The 19,974-nt window shown below is 50.5% G+C and overlaps 1 protein-coding gene across 1 annotated transcript; it reads left to right on the top strand.

Annotated features, from left to right (window-relative positions):
* Positions 1-1,377: 1,377 nt before the first annotated feature.
* Positions 1,378-15,922, top strand: SALL1 (spalt like transcription factor 1). Its single transcript, XM_040633301.1, is given in 4 exon segments — positions 1,378-1,543; positions 10,789-12,990; positions 12,993-14,224; positions 15,434-15,922. Coding segments are annotated over 4 exon segments (3,951 nt in total). The 5' UTR covers positions 1,378-1,467; the 3' UTR covers positions 15,875-15,922.
* The last annotated feature ends 4,052 nt before the right edge of the window (positions 15,923-19,974 follow it).

Here is a 19,974-nt window from a genome sequence, read left to right as displayed (position 1 = left end):
CTGTGGACTGGGAGCCCCCCCTCCACTACTCCCGGCTCAGCACGGCCACCTGGTTGCCAGGAGCATGGGGCGCGGTCCCCTCCCCCCAGGGCGGGGAACCCAGGGGTCCTCAGGACTGGCTTTGCCCACGGCCCGGCCAGCCCGGGCCGCGCCTCCCGCGGCCAGGGGCGGGTTGCTGCGTTCAGGGTAAGCGGCGGCCCCTCCCCTCCCCCAGGCTGGAGCTGAACTCGGATCCCAAGCCGGTCCCTGCTCTCCTCCCGCCCCGGGCTCCGCGGCGCCACCGCCGCGGCCGCCTCCCCGCGGAGTGACGCGCCCTGCAGCCAACCGGGGCAGCCGGGGGGGAGGTCCGGGAGGGGTCCTGGGCGGAGCCGGGCCGCCCCTTATCCCACGGGCTCGGGGCTGCTTCTCCCGAAAACTTCAGCCCTAATTGTCCTGGGAATGTCCGAGGTAGAGAAAGGGAGCGAGGGAGCAACGAGGGGCTGGAGGCTCGGGGCCCTTTGAGAAGGATCCGGGTGGCGGGAGAGTTGCCCCTCCCCCCTCCAAAAGCCCCAAACCCATCACGTTCCCAAACCTTTCCTCGGTCCTCTTCTCCGCGCCCCCGCGAGCCCGCGATCCAGGGGATGGAGAACTCGGGGCGAAGGAGCGCCGAGCCAGGCGGCGAGCGGGCGGGAGGCCGGGCCGCGGGCAGGAGGCGGACCGGCGTGGGGCTGGCTCTTCCCCACTCGCTTATTTTTTTTTTATGGGGTGGGGGTGGGCTGCTTTCTGGTAGCTCTTAAAGAAACGAAGAAACACTCACGAAACGGGACTTCCTCCCCCCAAATCCCGCCACGGGACTCCCTCCCCCCGCGGGCCGGCGCGCCTAGCGCCGGAGTTGGGAAGTTCGCCGCGCGCCCGCAGCCTGGGTCTCCAGCCCCCGCCACCCGGCCCCACCCCCCACCCAGGAGGTTTAATTCCGGGGAGGGCATGCTAATTCGGGTCGGCCCAGCCCGGGATGGGGGGGTGGGGGGGGCGCAGGCCAGGGCGCCGGGCGCGCAGAGGCGAGGAGGAAAGCCCGCGGCGGCCGGGCCGCGGAGTCCCGGGCGGTCGCGAAGAGGGTTAACCCAGTGTCGGGCGGCGCGGCGCGCAGAGCCAGCCCCGCGGCCGGCTTATTGGGCCAGCGCGCGGAGAGACAGGGGTCTGCAGCAAATCACGAACTAATTGATTAAGGCGAGCGGGTTTGAATAGCGCTGGCCCGGTGCCAATCGCCTTTCAAAGAGCCCCTCTATGATTAATCGCAATGCATTATTGATAATCATAATTATAGCAGGACACATGCGCGCTGCGCCCGGGGCCGGGGAGCCGGGGAGGGGGCGGGCGGGCCGGCGGGCGGGGGGAGCCGCCGCCGCCGCCGCCGCTCGATTTCCGTAATTTTGAGAAGATTTTTTTTTAGTAATTTTTTATTCTGCCCCAGCTGATGTTTGAGCCAGCATGTCGCGGAGGAAGCAAGCGAAGCCTCAACATTTCCAATCCGACCCCGAAGTGGCCTCGCTCCCCCGGCGAGATGGTGAGTGCTCCGGCCCGCGCCGCGGACACACACACGCACACACACGCACTCGCACTCACACTCACGCACACCCGGACCCACGCACACGCGGCTGGCCCCCGCGCCCACCGCCCCGGCCGCCGCCACCGCCACCGCCGCGTCCCCGCTCGCCTTTCCCACTCGGCGTATTTCTTTCTCCCTTCCTGCCTTCCTTCCTTCCTCTTTCTTTCTTTCCTTTTTCTTTCTTTCTTTCTTTTTTTTTTTTTTCCTTTTTAATTTTCAATTTGCCTGCGTTGGGCTTCCCCCTTGGCCCGGGGAGAGCAAACACTTCTCCCGGCAGGATCTTTCCGGAGTTGTTGGGTCCTCCCGGGGGTGGGGGAGGAGAGCGGGCATGCGGGCCCCGGCTCCTCCGCCCCGGCTTTTCCGGGGAGCAGCGGCCCGGGCCCGGGTGGCCCGCGGGACGCGGGGCGGGCGGAGGTCGGCCGCCCGGGGCCCCTCGCGCTCTCCGCCCCGGGCCCGGGGCCCCCGGGCCGGCCTCCGCCGCCCCGGCCCTGCTGCCTGCGGGAAGGAAGTTTACTCGGTGCTCCCGGCTGAACTCCCAGCGCGGGGGAGCCCCCTGTGCCGCGCCCCCCGCAAGCGCTCACACTCCACCTGGACCCGCGCAAGGGAATGGGGTGCCTTTAGGGGGTCAGAGCTGCCAGAAGACGGGGACCTGTGTCGGGGCGCCGGTGCCCGACACGCCGGGGTCGCGGCAGGGACGGAGAGTGCTCTTTGCCGCTGGTTGCTTCCGAGACACAGGCAGGCGGACGGGGAACAGTGTTGGGGTCCGGCTACCCAAGTTTATCCCGGCATCTTTTCTCCCAATACCTGCAACCCACCCCTCGCCCCCGAGAAATCTTTAGATTGGGTGTGCGCCCGCTGAGGATCGTGGTACCCCGTGCTCCCAGGAATCGTGAGGGTCTTTCTCCAGGGCTGGGGGAGCTCTCTAGCCAGGGGAGAACCCCCCACCCCCGAAACAGAGGCACTCGCTTTCTCGGATGTAGGCGACCAGTGCGGGGTCCCGAAGGGAATGAACAAGTCTAGAACAAAGTTCGTGTGAGGGCGCCGAGGCCGAGAGTAGGAGAGGTCCCGGCAGGGGATTCGGGGTACGCAGGGAGGACACCTCTAATCCTTCCTTGTCCCTGAAGGTGGTTCACTTTCGGGGCCTCCGAGCTGCCAGGCCCAGCGCCCAAGGCGAAGGAGCGGCGTCCGGGTCGGTCCCCGGCTCGATGCTCGCCTCTGGGCTGCGGGAGGACAAGGGCAACCGCGGCGGGGTCTCCACGGCTCCGGATGCCCTTCGGAATGCTCAAGTCCTGGGCCCCATTTGGGGCTATGGAGGAGGGAACTGGGCCCCGACAGGGCTCAGAAGCATGCCCTTAGATCAGCACCTCTGTCCACTAAACTCTGCGGCCACCCGGGCCCCACGGTCCCCGGGCTCCTTCCCTAGAGGCCTGCTTCTCAGTAGAGCTGGGGCGCGGGGAGCCGCGCAGAGCGCAGGCAGGGAAGCCGAGGGACTCTCACTCCCGTCACCCCGGCTGTCGGGAAGCGGGACTCCTGGCGTGGGGGGTCCCTCTAAGAAATTGGGGAGAACTGAGGCCGATTAAGAAAATTGTTTACAATATTTGCCCCCCCCCACACCCCAGTACTTTTTCGAGCTTCAAGCCTTACCCAGAGTCTCTGCGATTTCTCAGTCTGCTGAGAAGAGCCCCCGAACCCCGCTTTCCACCCCAGACCAAACCGGGGATGCGAGATAAATCGGGATGAAATTACCCCAGGCCGCAGCAACAGCTCCGAATATTTTTGCGGGTTTTCTCAGCTGGTTTCTTCTGCTTCTCGCCCCCACACCCATCTTTCCTAAAGTTTCTGGTGAGACCTTCCGCCCCGGAACACTGTTAAAGTTCCCAATTTGTGTAGGAAAAACCAAACGGGAGGAGAAGAAAGAGTTTTTCGGGGTTTGTTTTGGTTTTGTTTTGTTTTGTTTTGTTTTGTTTTGTTGGGGTTTTTATTTTTTATTTTTGTCAATGTGCACTGGTTTCACACATTTTCAAAAAGGAGAAAAAAGACTCGGGCTTCGCGGAGAAACGATGCCTGCTAGACCCTTGCCTTTTCTCCTGTCGTCTTCTGAATCGGGAATTTTTAATAGTTAAGGCTTCTCATAAAGCAATAGCATAAAAGGAGTTCACTACCTCTTACCATTATTATTTATTAGGACTTTTTTTTTTAGTTTATTTGAGCTTTGAGGTAAGTTAATTAAGTCACTGAATCAAGTTGCCTTTCTTTTTTCTTTCTTCCTTCCTCCCTCTCTTTCTTTTTTCTTCCCCCCCTTTTTTTTCTCCCCCAAAGCTGGTTCATTGTCCTAAGAAGCAGTAAAGTGTTAGGGGCACCACGGCCAGCACTTCCCTCCCAGCTCTTTCTCACCTCTCCCCACCCCCTCTTTTTCTTCGGTGGTAATGGTTTTAGGTTATGACTGTTTTTACATGGTTGAACAATAAGTTTGGGGGAAGCTGCCTAGAGGGTAGATTTTGTAAGAGGGTTACAGGATTTAGTATGTTGTAATAATGTTAGTACACAACTAATCCTTCTCAGTGCCTGCCTTACAGGAGGGCCTTCCTCACGCCCTATCTTTTTATTTGGGAGTAGTGGGGAGACTGTGGGGCTTGAGAATGCAAGACCTATCTCCAAGTTATCTCTCAAAAGTCACCACCTTTTCTGCAAGGAATTCAGCAATCTGTATGCATCTCCCAACACACAACACACATACTTCACCGAGTTGTTGGGGTGTGGGGCTTTTTTTCTTTTTTTTGGTTTTGTTTTGGGGTCCCCCCCCACATGTATAAAGGTTATTACATTTTTAGAAGACAGCGCCTCACTCGAACAGCGTATTACTTTTTCTTATGTCTCAAAATGGTTGGAAAACATGGTCCAAACCGAATTCAATCTAGCTGGTGCCTTTGCCATACGCTAGCCCCTCAAACGTGCTGATTTCTACCTAGAGCGGGACCTAGAAAAGTTTGTGGGCCCCCAGTCACAGGAGCCCAGAAGCAGAGACTTGGGCTGAGAGCAGCCAGAGCTGCTGTGCTGTGTGTCATGCGTGTGTGTGTGTGTGTGTGTGTGCGCGCGTGTGCACGCACATACAAAGAAAACCAGAGCCATGCTAAACAGCCACACGGATAACTCCCTGAGAACAAGTTCAGGAAAACAAGATTATTTGGTCAGTCTTCGAATGTTCACATTTTAATTCAGCTGTAATCCCAGGAACCCCCTACCTTAAATTGGGAAATGTTTCTATTTCTTATGAAACCAAGATTATGGCACATATTACTTGTCTCTTATATGGTATTCAACAAGTCTCGGGTTATTTGTGGAAAGATGACTGCCGTTGGAAAAATGATTTACCGAGATAAATAATTCTGAGGAAGGGGAATATTAGAACCTAATGATTTTCTGTGTGGGTTCTTTACTAAGCTCTGGGTTTCAGAGCTGTGTGTGTACGTGTGTGTGTGTGTGTGTGTGTGTGTGTGTGTGTGTGTGTGTTGGGTTTTTCTTCCTTGGGTGATGTTTTTAAGATACAGGTAACTACAGGGATGGCCCATTCAGACTCCATTCATTTATTAAAGTATTTGGGTGCTTAGCTTTTTCAAGGAAAAGGTAATATTGGAAGAGAGATAAAAACATCACGAACTCGAGATAAAACATTGACTCATATAAAGTATCATAAACATCCCTCTTATTTATATTAATAATGAAATTCTATTATTTACCAAAGTAATTTACTCATTGTGAGCAGCTTAATGGCAACACATTGATTTCTGGGCCCAAAAGGTTAGAGAGAACTATAATTAATTGCTTTTTTTGAAAAACCGACCCCTGCACGATAAGGCAGTTGGAAAGAATTCATGTTTAATCAGGCCTATTCTAAGTTTGTGGCATAATGGAAGATTCTGGGTGAGGGAACACAAACTGTTTTGGGGGGTTTTGCTTCGGGCTGCAAATACTTTATAAAACGTTAAAAAACAAACATACCAACAAGCAAAGTGGAGCTGGGCGTGAGAGAGAGTGGATGTAAAAGTGAATTTGTGACAGTAAGGGTCTCATGGTGTCTGGTACATCAAGTTTCTCCTATGGTTTATGGGTACAAGTGCCAATTTATAGGTTATTCTTTGGGGACTTTATTTCATTTGTTTCTACGTCTGCAGGTAGCCAGTCATCTTGACCAGGAGCCCTTTAGAAGGCAGAAACCCACATTTCTCACGCGGAGAGCTTAGTGGGAACCCGAGAGAGCAAGCGGCAGAGTCCCAGTCTGCTCGGTTTTTTGAAATTGTTCAAAGCCCAGCTCTCTGTAGTAACCAGAACAAAGTCCTCCTGCCGTCTTAATTCAGTGTTTCTAAGACATCGCGTGGTGTACAGCTCGCCATATCTTCCAGAATTTTCTTAGCTTACCAAAACTGAAGGAATTTAGCAGTTTAGCAGAGATGGTAAATTACCCGAAGCCCCAACACCCCTCCCCCCCACACACACACAGAAAAAAGTGTGTGTGCCAGGCTTTAGAAAAGCTAAATGTGTCGAGCTGTTTTAACCTTTGCTAGCCTCCTCCCATGCAAAGGTGACAAGGTCCAGATCATAATATGTCCTTCAGTATCTTCCCAGTGACCCCCAAATTGAGTCTTGCTAGTCACTTAGCAGGAAGTTGGTAGTTTATTTTAGTTTCACCTTATCAGCTTGGCTTCTTTTCCTAACCTTATTCCCCTGTCACCCTCAGATGCCAGACCCCCAAAGGGGAAGATTGACAGGTAGTCCCCGTAGCTCAGTTTTGCCCTCAAACAACAGGGATTTAGTTTCTTGTGCCTTTGCCAATGTTTATGTAGTCAAAGTTTAGATCTCGCCTTAAGGAGTCTCTCTTTTTACGCGTCACTGGAATAGGAAAAGCCACAAAGAAGTTTTTGAACAAACCCTTGCAACTGGAACCCCATCTAGTGTTCAGTCTGATTCATCCCAGGGGAAGACATGTTCCCCCTTTCATTTATTGTGTACATTAGGTGGGCTTGTATCCCTGCTTTAAAAGGAGGGTCTTGTCTGTGTCGTTATTTTTTTCCAGAGATTTCGCTTGTGTTCTTCCACTCGAGAATACACTAATCCTGGCCAGAACACGGAGGGAATTGAAGGGGGCCAGTGATGTGTCATTTGGTTGCATATTACACAGAGGGAAACTTAAGACGTTATTACAGAGAGTATGCAGGGCAGACGTTGGAGTGTTTAAAATTTCTTTGGAATCTTAAGCTGGACCTTGAGGTTTAGGTTTTTCCCAGGTCTGGGCAAAGAAAAAATTACATATATAGATAGATAGATAGATAGATAGATAGATAGATAGATAGATGTCTATTTATCTATACATGTATATTAATAATAAAAAGATAAAGACCAATCAATCAAAAATGTTGCTGATGGCCTTTCTAAATGAGTCTACGGGAAGGAACAGCCTGTAAAAATTACAGGCTCTAAAATCACAATCCTGTGAGAGGTTCTATTAAAAATGTTAATGCGATCGTAAGGTAATGGAAAGTAAAGTGAAGGATCTTTCTGAAGAGTTCCAAAAAAGAAAACTAAATGTGGTAGAATAGGGTTGTTTTGTTTTGTTTTTTCCTGGCTGGCCAAACCTTGCTGTGTGGGGCATAGTTTTATTTTTGTTTTCACAGTAGACAGATATACTGGAACACTTCAATTTTCTGCCTCCTATTCTGCAATGTTAGGTTGAGATGATGAAAAACTGACAAATTTGAATTGGGTGTCAAGTACCTAAATAGTACAAGACCTAAAACATCTGGGATTTTAGTATAACTTGGATGGAACTGTAAGTTCACCACCTTATCCTCAAAAAAAGAAAAAAGAAAAGAAAAGAGAAGAAAAATCCCGGAAAAATTCCAGATATCTTTTTGTGCGCCCAAACTTAGCAAACCACTACTTCTCAAATTTTCCTGCCTGACTAGGATTATAAAATCAATTTGTATGCAAACTCCATAGAAAAGGGACTGGAATGTTACTTTCACCCTAGTACAGGGAGCAAGGCAACTGTATTTACTATAATGGGGTCACCAGTTGGAATCCTGTGTAACAGATTATTGAGAAACAAAATAGCAGACGGGCAGAAATATGAATTAGAACATGTTAGAGTGTGTGTGTGTGTGTCTTATTACAACTTAAAATATTCCCTCTGGTAGTTCAGTTAAAGATTCTAACTGGTCCTCATGCTTTGTCTTTGTTTTGCTGAGTTCTTCTTGTAGTTCAGTTCAGAATGCAAATAGATTTAAAGTGAAGAACTATTACAGTATAGCGACACCTGCTTTTGAAATAAATCAAAATAGATACCGGATTTTTTTTTTTTTTTTTTTTTTTGGTGTTCGTAAACATCAGGAGATTAAATGAGTCGACTCTACAGCGAGATCAAATGTCAGCTTATTAACATGTTGTGAAAATCCAAGCTAAAACACGGGCAGCTTTTTAACACAGTCTCTTTCTTAGAAGCAAGCGGGCATTTATTTTTAAGCACCTACATTTTCCGTCCAGTTAGCACAATCCTAAATATAAAATGTTCAGGTTGAAAAACTTGAAAATTCTCAAGTGAGTCTTGAAGCAGTGCAAATGTCAGAATTCGAGCCCAGGAAAGTAATAATCAGCCAAATCCTGTCAAGTAACCTTCTTTTTCTTTTGTCTATATATTATGAGAATATCAGATGTTTGCAAGTTATAAAGAATTAAAATGCCCTTTAATCGTGAACACAGATGTGCTAAATATTTGAAGCAACTACATTGTAATGTGTACAATTGATGAAGTCAGTTTTCTGATTTCCCTTGCTGGTTATTTAGTTCTGAAGCTGTCATTATTTGTCTAAGCCCAGCTGACCAAGCAAAACTGTGTTTTAAAGTGGCTTTATGTTTTGATAAATGTGAGCTGGTTGAAAAGTATTTTCCACTGAATGCAGAGCTTAATAGAACATGCTGACATAATAGTTTTAATGCATTTTGTTGAAAATGTGTGAACAAACAGAATAGCTTTTGTTCCTTCATAATTGGCTGTAAAAGTAGATGGAAACATAACCATTACATATGGAAATGTGCAAAGAGAAAGAAATAACATTTCTGTTGAATATATTAGGAATTGCATTTCCGAGTTTAAAATAAGCATCTGAAATGGATGCATCATTTAAAATTGGTTGTCAAAATAAGAAGCTTTAAACAGAATTTTTGTCACATTATTTTTGTCCCGAGTTAAGCAACATAACTTTAGCGAATTTCGTTCAATATTTTGTTTACATTATTTTAAGGCAGGGAGAGAGACAGAAAGTGCTTAAAACAGCACCTTGAATGTGCACAGGAATCCGGTGCCAATTAGGATGATTAAACATTAAATTAAAACTGAATCATTATTGGTATTTTCTGCTACAGCTAAGATTTGTTTGGTATTGTTAATGCATTTTGCTCTATACCCTTGTGGAGATTAAAAGATGGGTATTAGAAAAGCTAGCTTGTTAAGTATAACTTAGCTACTCAAATAACACTCCCAGTGAATAAAGTGTGCATACATCTGGCATACTTCACCGGGGGTTCTCATCAACTTGGGCATCACTCAAGGCAAATAGAGTTAAAGGAATTTCCAGAAGTTAGTATTTAGGTATTAATTATATTTTCTGGAATGCAGAAGTACTCAAGCTTTTTTGGATGTTTACTACGAAAAGGCAAATGGCTGGCTCTTTTGGAGTTGACTCTTAACGTTTACCGAAAAAGCAACATTTTGAATTTGTATTTATTCATATTTGCAATTAGTTTTCTTTTCTTTTTTTTTCTTTTTTCCCCCTGCAAGTTTTCTGGGAGATTCAATTTGGAAGTCATGGAAACTAACTATTATCTGATTCAGTTCTGCAGAAAAGCATGCAGGGAGGTAATCCTTGAATTAAACAGTTTTTTTTTTTTTCACAGCCTTCGGAGATGACCACACACCATTTGTACAACAGAAGTTGGTGTTCCCCATGCTGGGCAAACAATGGGGCTCCATCCTGTCTTTGAATAGGATGTTAGCTTGGAGTTGGAGATTTTTATGTTTAATTTACAAATGGATCTTAGCGAGAAGAAATCTGAGCAACCAGTGGAAACAAACATGAAATAAAGGGATTTTTATAATGAAAGGTTCAGGACAATCTGTTTAACAATTGATAACAGTTAAGAGCAAACTGTTTTTAAAGGCATTCAGACAAGGAGAATTGCACAGCCTTTCCAGACTCTAAACCAAGAATTATTTCTTCCCTTCCCCTTAACTGCACGTCCTTCTAGAAGTTGATGTTGAATCCGGAATGTAAATCTTGGGCCAGTTTTTCTAGATAGAAAGAGCACTTTTGATGAGATATTTAGAGGCATAACGTTGCCATGTGGAGCAGGGGGGCATATATTCCTTGACTAGTGGAAGAGTAGCCAAGGTTGCATTCTTTAATTTTAAAAATAAACATGCCATGGGGTGATATATCGGTGCCAGCCAGGCCTTGTAACGCATTACGATCATTGTGTTTCTCTTTGGGGTGTGTGTGTGTGTGTTGCTTTCTTGTTTGTATTCAGTGGAATCATGAGCAGTCTGGAGGATTTGTTACTGATGTGGCCGATCAGCCTTGGCTCAGGTTCCAGGTAGGGGCTGGAGGTGATTTTTAAGTTGTCAGTCTTCTGCTTGGTGATATGCATCCCCCCAACCCCCCCACCCCCGTCAACAACTGATTGGAACCTGAATGACTACAAATTAGTTTCGTGACAGAACAGACTGTCACAGATATCTTTGAATCAGTTGAAAATGAATAAGGTTGACAGAAACTCAAGAGACTAATAAGTCCTCAGAATGGTTGCTGGACCCTCTCTGGAGGAGTAGACAATAAGGTGTATAAAATATTGGAAATCAATATTTTGCTATGGAATTTCATTATGCACCCATGTCCTCAGTTCGTACTATTTTATGTTTTGATGGATTATCTGAAGACCATGGCTCTCCGAGATACCGGATGGGTAGGGATTCCTCCACGACCTCACCATGTAATTACGGACGCTCTTAGGTGCTATTGACTGGTTTTCGGGGGCAAGAGTTTTGAGTGTGGAAGACAGAAAACGATTGATCACCCTCCTTCTTGTTTGGAAGCCGTGGGTGACCCCGCGTGTCCCAGCCCCCTTTCTAACCCTGCACCTTTTGATGTTTGCAGGAGACGCAGAGAAAGGTCAACCCAATCGCACCACGAAGAGCAAGGACGCCCACGTCTGTGGCCGGTGCTGTGCCGAGTTCTTTGAATTATCAGATCTTCTGCTGCACAAGAAGAACTGTACTAAAAATCAATTAGTTTTAATCGTCAATGAGAGCCCAGCCAGCCCACCCGAAACCTTCTCTCCCACCCCCCCTCCCGAGCATCCCGATGAACAAATGAATGACCCCGTTCACAAAACAGATCAGGCAGACTGCAGCGACCTTTCAGAACACCGCGGCCGCCACAGGGAAGAGTCCATGGAGGTGGAGGCCCCGGGGGCTAACAAAGGTGGCGGTGGCGCTCCGGGGGGCGGCGGCGGGAGCGGTGGTGGCGGCGGCGGGGGCAGCGGCGGCCCCCCGCCGGGCTGCAGCAGCGGCCCCTCCACAGGTACCTCAGCGATCACAACCTCTCTACCTCAACTCGGGGACCTGACGACACTGGGCAACTTCTCCGTGATCAACAGCAACGTCATCATCGAGAACCTGCAGAGCACCAAGGTGGCCGTGGCCCAGTTCTCCCAGGAAGCGAGGTGTAGCGGGGCTTCGGGGGGCAAGCTGGCCGTCCCCGCCCTCATGGAGCAGCTCCTCGCCCTACAGCAGCAACAGATCCACCAGCTGCAGCTGATCGAACAGATCCGTCACCAAATACTGCTGTTGGCTTCTCAGAACGCAGACTTGCCAACATCTTCGAGTCCTTCTCAAGGTACTTTACGAACATCTGCCAACCCCTTGTCCACACTAAGCTCCCATTTATCTCAGCAGCTGGCGGCAGCAGCTGGGTTAGCACAGAGCCTCGCCAGCCAGTCTGCCAGCATCAGCGGCGTGAAACAGCTCCCCCCCATCCAGCTACCTCAGAGCGGTTCTGGCCACACCATCATTCCACCCAACAGCGGCTCTTCCCCCAACATTAACATTTTGGCGGCAGCGGTGACCACCCCATCCTCGGAAAAAGTGGCTTCGAGCGCTGGCGCCGCGCACGCCAGCAACCCAGCAGCCTCGGCATCATCCTCACCAGCTTTTGCAATAAGCAGTTTATTGAATCCTGCGTCTAATCCACTTCTACCTCAGCCGGCCCCCGCTAACTCGGTTTTCCCCAGCCCTTTGCCCAACATCGGAACAACTGCAGAGGATTTGAACTCCTTGTCTGCCTTGGCCCAGCAAAGAAAAAGCAAGCCACCAAATGTCACCGCCTTCGAGGCGAAAAGCACGTCGGACGAGGCGTTCTTCAAACACAAATGCAGGTTCTGCGCGAAGGTCTTCGGGAGCGACAGTGCCTTGCAGATTCACCTGCGCTCCCACACCGGAGAGAGGCCCTTCAAGTGCAACATCTGCGGGAACAGGTTCTCCACCAAGGGGAACCTCAAAGTCCACTTTCAGCGCCACAAAGAGAAATACCCTCATATCCAGATGAACCCCTATCCCGTGCCTGAGCATCTGGACAATATCCCCACGAGTACCGGCATCCCGTACGGCATGTCCATCCCCCCGGAAAAGCCGGTCACCAGCTGGCTAGACACCAAACCGGTCCTGCCCACTCTGACCACGTCGGTCGGCCTGCCGTTGCCCCCGACCCTCCCGAGCCTCACGCCCTTCATCAAGACCGAAGAGCCAGCCCCGATCCCCATCAGCCATTCTGCCACCAGCCCCCCAGGCTCCGTCAAGAGTGACTCCGGGGCCCCTGAGCCAGCCACGAGAAACCTGGGTGGGCTCGCGGACGAGGCCGAAGGGGCCGCCGGGCCGCCGTCCGGTGGCAAAAGCGAAGAGAGCGGTGTGGCCGCCAGCTCGGCCCCCGTGGCCAGCGGCGGCTCTCTGAGCTCCCCGGCGGCCGACGGCGGCCCGGGCGGTGCCGCGGCGTTCACCAACCCCTTGCTGCCGCTCATGTCCGAGCAGTTCAAGGCGAAGTTTCCTTTCGGGGGCCTCTTGGACTCGGCCCAGGCGTCGGAGACCTCCAAGCTCCAGCAGTTGGTAGAGAACATTGACAAGAAGGCCGCTGACCCCAACGAGTGTATCATCTGCCACCGGGTCCTCAGCTGCCAGAGCGCTTTGAAGATGCACTACCGCACGCACACTGGGGAGAGGCCCTTCAAGTGTAAGATCTGCGGCCGGGCGTTCACCACGAAAGGGAACCTGAAGACCCATTACAGTGTCCACCGTGCTATGCCCCCGCTCCCATCTGCCAGAAGAAGTTCACCAACGCCGTGGTCCTGCAGCAGCACATTCGAATGCATATGGGCGGTCAGATCCCCAACACCCCGGTCCCTGACAGCTACCCCGAGTCCATGGAGTCAGACACGGGCTCCTTTGACGAGAAGAACTTCGACGACCTGGACACCTTCTCCGATGAAAACATGGAGGACTGTCCCGAGGGCAGCATCCCCGACACGCCCAAGTCCGCGGATGCGTCCCAAGACAGCTTATCTTCTTCGCCTTTGCCCCTGGAGATGTCAAGCATCGCTGCTTTGGAGAATCAGATGAAGATGATCAATGCCGGCCTGGCAGAGCAGCTGCAGGCCAGCCTGAAGTCCGTGGAGAACGGGTCCGTCGAGGGGGACGTCCTGACCAACGATTCGTCCTCGGTGGGTGGTGACATGGAGAGCCAAAGTGCTGGCAGCCCGGCCATCTCAGAGTCTACCTCTTCCATGCAGGCTCTGTCCCCATCCAACAGCACCCAGGAGCTCCACAAGTCCCCCAGCGTGGAGGAGAAGCCACAGAGAGCAGTAGCCGGCGAGTTCGCCAACGGCCTGTCTCCCACCCCTGTGAATGGTGGGGCTTTGGATCTGACGTCCAGTCACGCAGAGAAGATCATCAAAGAAGATTCTTTGGGGATCCTCTTCCCTTTCAGAGACCGGGGTAAATTTAAAAATACTGCTTGCGACATTTGTGGCAAAACCTTTGCTTGTCAGAGTGCCTTGGACATTCACTATAGAAGTCATACCAAAGAGAGACCATTTATTTGCACAGTTTGCAATCGCGGCTTTTCCACAAAGGGGAATCTGAAGCAGCACATGCTGACACATCAGATGCGGGACCTACCATCACAGCTCTTTGAGCCCAGTTCCAACCTCGGCCCCAATCAGAACTCGGCGGGGATCCCCGCCAACTCCTTGTCGTCTCTCATCAAAACAGAGGTCAACGGCTTCGTGCATGTCACTCCTCAGGACAGCAAGGACACCTCCACCAGTCACGTCCCCTCTGGGCCTCTGTCCTCCTCTGCCACGTCCCCAGTTCTGCTCCCAGCTCTGCCCAGGAGAACCCCGAAGCAACACTACTGCAACACGTGTGGTAAAACCTTCTCCTCGTCGAGCGCCCTGCAGATCCACGAGCGAACTCACACTGGAGAGAAACCCTTTGCTTGCACTATTTGTGGGAGAGCTTTCACAACAAAAGGCAATCTGAAGGTACCTCGCTCTGTCTGTCCCTCACCCACCCAGCCAGCCAGCCAGCCAGCCAGCAGCCCTCTTGCTGGTGTGCCGCTGATTATCTGTAATGCATGCTCCCAGAGCCAGCAGCCCCCAGAGAGGTGGGATGTGCAGGGTAGAGAGTTCTCGCGAGGCTACCTGCCACGTGTGGCTGGCAGCAGAGAAACGTGGGGGCCCGCGTGTGGGTCAGGATCGTGGCGGGGACCCGGTCTGGGTCTGCAGCCCAGGACTGCAGTCTGCCGAGCACGAGAGCGCCTGGAGTCATTTGGTAAACCTCAGCGAAGCAGCCGCCCGTCCCCGCTGTCTCGCTAAGTGCACCAAATGAATTGCCTTACCTGCCCGGGAAGACAGCCCCGCGTTGCCACGGGGTGTTGATTAAAGACATCCACGTGGCCTATGTGCAGCCCGTATCACTTAATAATTACCGTCCTTCTGGGCGGATGCATCTATTTTTCATAACCGCGCCGTCCAGCGCGGCTCTCATCCCTAAAAACAATAACGTCACAGCGCTCTGCTAATGGGTAGTATGATAATCGATTATACAACACTTCCCGCTGATACATGTTGGAAATCAAGCAAATATGCTCAGGTTCCAGAGCAACAGTTGAGCGCTCTTCCTGTGTACATTTTTCTGTTGACAGAGTATTTCTCTAGAGATTGCTGCCAGCATTGCCAGATGAATAATTACTTTCTGGCTTTTCTCTCCGTGCTCGGGCCCTCCACCGGGCAATCTGTGAGGGGTCCTTTCTTCCCATCTGAAAAGGACGTTTATAGGGTAAAGGGTGTCAGATACAATACTTACCACTGCAATGAGAGTGGACATAACAATTCTAACCCTGAAAGGAGCTATCTGCGACTGACTAGCTTGCTTGAGGCCATTATAAGCTAAATACGGGCAATAAAAAAAGAGTAAGTAAGGCAGGCATCTTGGCCCAGGAAGAGGGAAGGCGGCCCAGGGCTGGGGAGAGCGCGCACGTTATTACCAGGTGGCCGGAGTGGACGGTTCCCTATTCCTTCTCCACTGTCTGGCACTTAACAAGACTAGACGTGTAGGCCACTTGCTTTGTGGAGTGTCGGGATATGAGCTGAGACAGATTCAACTATTAAGCTTCTCCCTTCCTCTCTCTCTCTTTCNNNTTCTTTCTTTTTTTTCCCCCCTTTCCCCTCCCCCCCTTTGCCTCATCTCAGGTGCACATGGGCACTCATATGTGGAATAGCACCCCTGCGCGACGGGGTCGGCGGCTCTCTGTGGATGGCCCCATGACATTTCTAGGAGGCAATCCTGTCAAGTTCCCAGAAATGTTCCAGAAGGATTTGGCGGCAAGGTCAGGAAGCGGGGATCCTTCCAGTTTCTGGAATCAGTATGCAGCGGCACTCTCCAACGGGCTGGCGATGAAGGCCAATGAGATCTCCGTCATTCAGAATGGTGGCATCCCTCCAATTCCTGGAAGCTTGGGCAGCGGGAGCAGCTCACCTATTAGTGGGCTGACGGGAAATCTGGAGAAGCTCCAGAACTCCGAGCCCAGCGCTCCTCTGGCCGGCCTGGAGAAGATGGCCAGCAGCGAGAATGGAACCAACTTCCGGTTCACCCGCTTCGTGGAGGACAGCAAAGAGATTGTCACAAGTTAAAGCAACTCTGGCTGGAGAAAGAGCATCCCGGCTCAGAACGAGACCCGTGGCTGCCTCCTCCTCCTCGCCCCGGTCCCCCTCCCCTTTCCCTTCTGGTTCCCCCAGATCTATGAACTACAACATTATGAAGACATTCTTTTGTACCTTGTTCAACTTCTAGAGTTATAAGAAAGCTTATTTATTAGTGATATAACCTGGCTTTGCAAACAGAATGCAAGCATTAACTTTGGTCTTCTGTATTTTGGACTAAATACTAATTGACTAGAGTGCTGTAAACTTGCTGTAACATTTATGGCAATCGCAAATTGCCCTGCTAGGCGGTCTTAATCTGGCATTAACTTATTTTCTATGTCCGGTTTAATATGAATCTGGTGTTGATGCAATGCCTCACTGATGCATTAGATCTCTAATAAAGTCTGTATATAAATGTACACTTTGATCCTGCTGGAAAAATTTTATCAGCAAACACATTGTCTAATCTTTGAGAACAAATTTAAGCAAAGGACTGAAAGTACAGACTGATCAATGTGGTTCTTCCGAAAGGTTTGGGTTTGTTTGTTGGTTTCTTTTGGGTTTTTTTTTTTATTCGAAAATTCAACCTGCTTTTTTTTTTTTTTTTTTTGGTAGATTTAACCATTTCCGTTTTGAACTGCTATTTGTATTGTGCTTTTTACTTGAGTCGTCCTCAATGTTGATAAGTTTCTGTACAGTAATAAGCACGCAGAATTCTTTAGAGAAAATACAAGTGTTGTTTTGGTAGTTGAAACTGAGACGTAACATTTTGCCTTGTAGGTATATTCACAATAGAAAATGTGTGCTGGAATTACACAATGCTGCTAAGTATGGCATCTTGAACAACCGTCAGTGGAGAAATTGTAGATGCTCTTGTATATACGATAAGAAATATCACTTTCATTAAAATGTACATATGTTCCTTACAAGAGCAAATGCTTCTTCTTGATCAAGAAAGCAGGTATAGTGTTTGTTTATTTTGTATTAGGTATGGAAGAAAAAAAAATTGGACTGTTACATGCACTTTCTTGGAAAGTTGAAAGGAAAGGGGGGGTCCAATTTCTTTAACATTTAATACTTACTAACAAAAGAGATACTGTAATTTTACCCAAGTAATCAAATACATTTTTTTTTGCAACAGATAAAACAAAATACCGTGTCTGTGTTTTTAGAGTGCATTTCTATTTAGCCAGGCCCCGAAATGTATTTTAACATTTCCCCAGGCACCAGTAAAGCGTATGTGAGTGTGTATCTCTCTCTCTCTAAATAAGGAATTGCAAAAGGCGTAACAGAAACAGGTTTGCAGGAGCCTGTGGGGTTGTTTTTTTTTTCCCCTTCTTTCATTTTTGTCTTTTTTTAATTTGGAGGTCTAGATATTTTGCCAGGTTTCTATGACTCGTCTGGGCACTCTGCTCACACCCCCACCCCCAAGAAGGAGGGGAAAATGAAAGGAAATAAAAAGCCGTTATTGGAGATTTCATCTGGACAGGTCATCCCTGAAGCAGGACATTTGGCCCATTTAGATTTCAGGTTTATTTCAACTATGCGGGTTTCACTTCCCTTGATTCAGTGGCTTTTCTCAGGCCGAGAAAGCAGCCTGGCTGAAGAATGCCCTATGCGGGGGTGGGGAGAGGGTTGGGGGGGAATGGGGTATATAATCTGACTCTGAAACTAGGCCTCAACCCAGAGAGTTCAACGTGTTCTTTAATTGGGCTTTCAGGCGTTGAAACACACATGCGTATTTGAAAAGAAAAAGTCCATGACCATTTGACTATTTCGTCATCAAAATTCAATCTGATTCTTCCTCTCTCCCTTTTGTTCTAGGGGAAACAAGTTTTCCTCCTGAGCACTATTTTGGGGTGAGCAAACGGACAGGGTGGAAGTTGGTGTCTACAGGGGTCCGGCGATTTGTTTCTTTCAGGGAGGTAGGTGGTGAGCCGGTGGCCCTTGGCCCCGCACCCAGGTAAGGGACAAGCATCAGGCCGCCTCCCAGTAGAAGTTTGCACCGGGGCGCAGGCCACCCTATGGCCACCCTGGGGCGTGCGCCTCCCCAAGCTGGGTGGCTCAGCCTGGGGGGCCAGGGCTAGGACAACACGGGGGCAAGCGTCCCCGAACCAGGAGAGGATGCGGGTGGGGCTGTGCGCACAGCGTCGGGGTGCAGAAGATCTCCGTGACCCTTAAGCGCGCGAGCATTGCGGAACTGCGCCTCTGCAGTGCCGGTCACGCGCCCCAAGAGTGGAGACATGGAGGGAAGGCCGCAGTTCTGGCCAGACGCTCTTGTTCTACGCGGGCCAGAAGGGGACGTTTACGTGGCGTTGGGGGCGTCCCTCCCCTTCCCACGGCTGGGCGCGGCGAGGAGGGGGCGCCCCGGGCCGCGTGTCCTCTGGGTCTGGGCGCTCCTCCCGGAAGCGGCCCCTGCGCCTGGGGACAGGCTGGGGGATCCGCGCCGCGGGCCACCGGGAGGGGCGGGCTCGCAGTGCCCCCTCGGCGCCCGACCAGTCGCTCCAGAGGGGCCCAGCCGGCCGAGCCCCGACGCCCACCCCCGGCGCACGCCGGGCCCCGGCCCCCACTCGCCACCCCCAGCCCCGGGCTCCCACTCGCCCGCAGCCCGCCGGGTCGCGGCCCTGCACCACCCCGGGCTACGCGTCCGCTTCCGCGAGGCGGGCTGTCCGGCCCGGGAGCCGGGCAATTGTTTCTCTCCTTGCTCACCACCAACCTCCTTCCTTCCAGCGTTTTCTGGAAGGGAGTTAAGGGGAGCCCAGGCAACTTTTCGCATAGACGGACTTCCCAAGGCAACCGAAGCCCGGGAGGGGAAGGTTGGAGCCCCGGGGTCCCGGTCTCAACCCCCTCCCTGCGCCTTTGTCCCTGCCGAGCCATCTATCGATCCACTATCTCTCTAACCTATTGATCATTACCTGCCCACTCGCCTTGCCGTTCATTCCAAATCAAGGCTCGCCCTCAGCCCTGCTGCCCCTCCCTGTGCGATCCCTAAACTCGGCCTTTAGACTCAGCCCCGCAGCAGAGACACGGATTCATATTCGTAAAGCAACGCGGTTTATTTAGAGGCGGACCGCGTTACCGAACCAGCCCACCCCTGCCCGCTAAGCCTCTGCGCTTCGCTTGGCCGCTTTGCTTTGCCCCTTCTGAAACTTGGGTGCATGGAGGTAGTTTGGAAACCAAGGAGAACCGAATTTTCTGGGTTGTTGCTGCCGGGAATGATGACGGCGAAGTTGACGACATTTTTGAGCTAAAAATATGGATTTGGGTGACATGCGCCCCAGTTCCTATTTTTAAAATGTGCACTGTCAAAGTATAGAAAAGTACAGCAAAGCATGTAACGAACCCCCTTGTCTAAAATATACTTGAAAGGGCAGCTTAGTGATTGACAAGGAACTGGGGAAGAAAAAAGAGACCAATGAGGGACCCAAGCTGCCCAAGACACCCCTCCCAAGAATGACTGTGGGGGAGGAAGTGGGGGAGGGGAAAGACAGGTTCCTGTCGACCCCTTAGAGACACCTGAAAATGACTCTTGAGTTGGGAGTTTTCACATCTCAGCCCTCACGGACCAGGTTGATTCAACTGATTTTTATAGGTGTGGGGGGACAGGTTTTTTGGTTTTTTTTTTTTTTAATTAGAAAAAGTGTTCATACAGAAAATCCTAAATGATTTGCAGTTGACATAAACTTCTAGCAGTAGATTATTTGCTTATTGTTTTTGGCGTGTTGTGAATGTCAAGAATGAGAGAACCTAAAGGAAAAAAGGAGAAAGAAAAGGCTCCCCCTCTGTTAAAACTTAGCAGCCCCGTTAGAAAAATAAAGCGTGGAACCTTTACTAGGAGTCACCCACTTTGTTTCCCCAAGTGAAACAAATGTCAGAGGGGGTAACAAAGTGGGAAAACATGCAAAGTGAATTTCAAAGGGTTCTACAGTAAAGCGCAATCTGAGATTCACAGAAAGTGGAGACGGATAAGACAGGAATTAGGTCATTGCGTCCAGACCCCAGGAAATATGTTTAGATCAAAGCCCGCTCCGTTAGAATAAACAACACAGGGCCCATTGGGCCCTACCAATATTTTCATCTCCGTGCTA

Source organism: Ursus maritimus, unplaced genomic scaffold, assembly GCF_017311325.1.
Source record: "Ursus maritimus isolate PB19 unplaced genomic scaffold, ASM1731132v1 scaffold_19, whole genome shotgun sequence".
In the NCBI taxonomy this organism is placed as follows: Eukaryota; Metazoa; Chordata; class Mammalia; order Carnivora; family Ursidae; genus Ursus; species Ursus maritimus.
This window is presented reverse-complemented; position numbering and strand designations above follow the sequence as displayed.